Source organism: Lactuca sativa, chromosome 4, assembly GCF_002870075.4.
Source record: "Lactuca sativa cultivar Salinas chromosome 4, Lsat_Salinas_v11, whole genome shotgun sequence".
In the NCBI taxonomy this organism is placed as follows: Eukaryota; Viridiplantae; Streptophyta; class Magnoliopsida; order Asterales; family Asteraceae; genus Lactuca; species Lactuca sativa.
The window spans coordinates 46001161-46003644 of NC_056626.2; the positions used below are offsets into that span (position 1 = coordinate 46001161).

The 2484-nt window shown below is 36.5% G+C and overlaps 1 protein-coding gene across 1 annotated transcript; it reads left to right on the forward strand.

The window, feature by feature from the left end:
- The first annotated feature begins 546 nt into the window (after positions 1-546).
- On the forward strand, positions 547-2247 carry LOC111914718 (receptor like protein 29). The gene has a single exon (XM_023910427.3). The coding sequence runs from the start codon at positions 712-714 to the stop codon at positions 2191-2193; it is 1482 nt and encodes a 493-aa protein (XP_023766195.1). The 5' UTR covers positions 547-711; the 3' UTR covers positions 2194-2247.
- Positions 2248-2484: the final 237 nt, after the last annotated feature.

Sequence of the window (2484 nt, forward strand, 5' to 3'; positions counted from 1 at the left end):
TGATAGACAACTTAACACCACCGCACACATCAAAGTTGTAATATTGTGTCCTCCCTAATGTCTCAATTTGTTATGAAAATACGGTCAAAATTTTCAACATACTTTGTTATTTTCCCCGTAAACATGTTTTTTAAAAAATTAGTCTATATTCAAATTATCCCTTCCTTGTACAAATTAAAAAGTTTACATTACCCATAGAAAACCCAACACTAGAAATACAAACACAAACTTCAAATCTATCATAAAAATATCCAAATTATTCCACAAACCCTTTCACTTTTCTATATACGTTTCGGTGTCTTATTAGCAAGGGACATGGGTGTAATCACTTTTTAGTGTCTATGATTTGATTGATTTAACCTCTTATAAATCTTCAATCAAATCATTCATTTTTCTCCATTTGACATTGAAAATTCCAAATGTGTAGATGTGCTTCATTATATATACTTCGAGAAATTATACAAATCGTAAGAATAAGTACATTTTTTTAATAGTTAGCAAATTATAAAAAAATGTCATGAGAATACTTGAATTTGCCAAAATAAAAAATAAAGTAATACATGGGACTCTAAAATAAATGGTTTATTAATGTTTAGGGAGCTAAAATGTACAATAGTAAATATTTGCGGATATAACGGGGAGAATCAAATAACTTGAGGCTTTCATTGCAAATATCAAAAACCAAAGTCCTCCGATCCCTTTATCATTGATATGCTAATCTTTATAAAAGTTATGAGATCTTTCACTTCTCCACACCTCAAAATGGCTTCTTTTTCTTCTCTTCTTCTTTTGCTTTTGCTTAATGTGCTCATGGCCTTCAAGACTGGTGATGGTGGCGAGATGTCGAGCATGGAAGATGATGAACTTTCAGGGCTCTTTGAGGTAATGGGTTCACTCTTAGATGACCCGACATGGGCCCAAGTGCACCCACAGCCATGCACCGACACTCCATGGCCTGGTGTTCAGTGTGAGCTTATGGTTCAAGAAGATGGTGATGGTCAACAAGACTACAACCCTACAATCTTTCATGTAACCAAGATTCATATTGGTACAGATATCCTCACACCACCCTGCAAACCCACTGCCACATTGTCACAAAGAGGTTTGACCAAGCTTCCATACCTGAAAACTCTCTCTCTCTTCAACTGTTTCACTCTGTCACCATTCTCTCTCACTTCATCTCTCTTTGAAAACAGCTCTTTATCAGCTTTAGAACACCTAGCACTTGTCTCAAACCCTAGTCTCCATGGGAGTATCCCTTCAAGTTTAGGTCACATTCAGAGCTTAAGGGTCCTCTCCCTTTCACAAAACAAGTTAACTGGTGAAATCCCACAACAGATTTGTGGGCTAGTGAATCTACAACAGCTTGACCTCAGCTACAATCAAATCACTGGTTCAATCCCTCAAAAAATCGGAGGGTTAAAAAGCTTGACCATTTTTGACCTTAGTTACAACATGCTTGAAGGTCAACTGCCTTCTTCTTTAGGTCAACTTCAGTCCCTTCAAAAGATTGATCTGGGGTTCAATGATATTACTGGTAGGGTACCTCAAGAAGTTGGAAATTTAACAAAGTTGGTGTTGTTTGATTTGAGTCATAACTCTCTAAGTGGGCCATTACCTGAATCTTTATTTGGTCTGAAACAGCTAGAGTACCTTGTCATTCAAGACAATCCTATAAATACAGGTATGCCCTTATTCATTGGGTCACTGGGTAGGCTTAAAGTTTTGAGCTTTTCAAGGTGTGGGCTGATGGGACCTATGCTCTCTTCTTTGTCAAGCTTAAAGAACCTGACTGCTTTGTCTCTTGACAGCAACAGCCTCAATGGGACAGTCCCTTCAGATTTAGGGTCGCTCCCAAATCTTGAACAGTTAAATTTGAGCCAAAATCAACTTAGTGGACAGATGTTGGTCTCAGAAGAGTTCATAAACAGGATAGGGATGAGGCTTGATATAAGAGGAAACAATGGGCTTTGTATAAAGAACATTACGTCCACCGATGTAAAAAGCTCTTCTTGTATTAGTGCAAGAAGTAGGACTGGTGGAAACAAGAGCTCATGGGATGAAGGAGGAGAATGTGGAAGGATGAACTCAACTTTATTCCAAAGCAATCGGTGTCCAAGGAATCACCATGGGTATGGTTTTGGGTTGGATCTAGTGTTTTTGTTGATGCTCTTTTTGTTATTTTTCGTTTAGTTTTTTTTTGTCGATCCACACCATGTAATATAATCGATATTCTTTTCTTGGCCACAGTGTGTTGGATTATATACTTGTATATAGTTTTCTTAGCAATTTGATTAACTTGTTTATGGCTTATGAGTGATCACTAAAAAGTTAAAAACGCAAATTTTAAAAATAAATGACAAAAGCTGAAAGAAGTCAAGATAAGTAGTGGTCCAAATTATACGTTGAATACATATAACTTTCTATAGTGGTCCAAATTATATGTTGAATACATATAACTTTCTATATCGATGTGTTTGAATG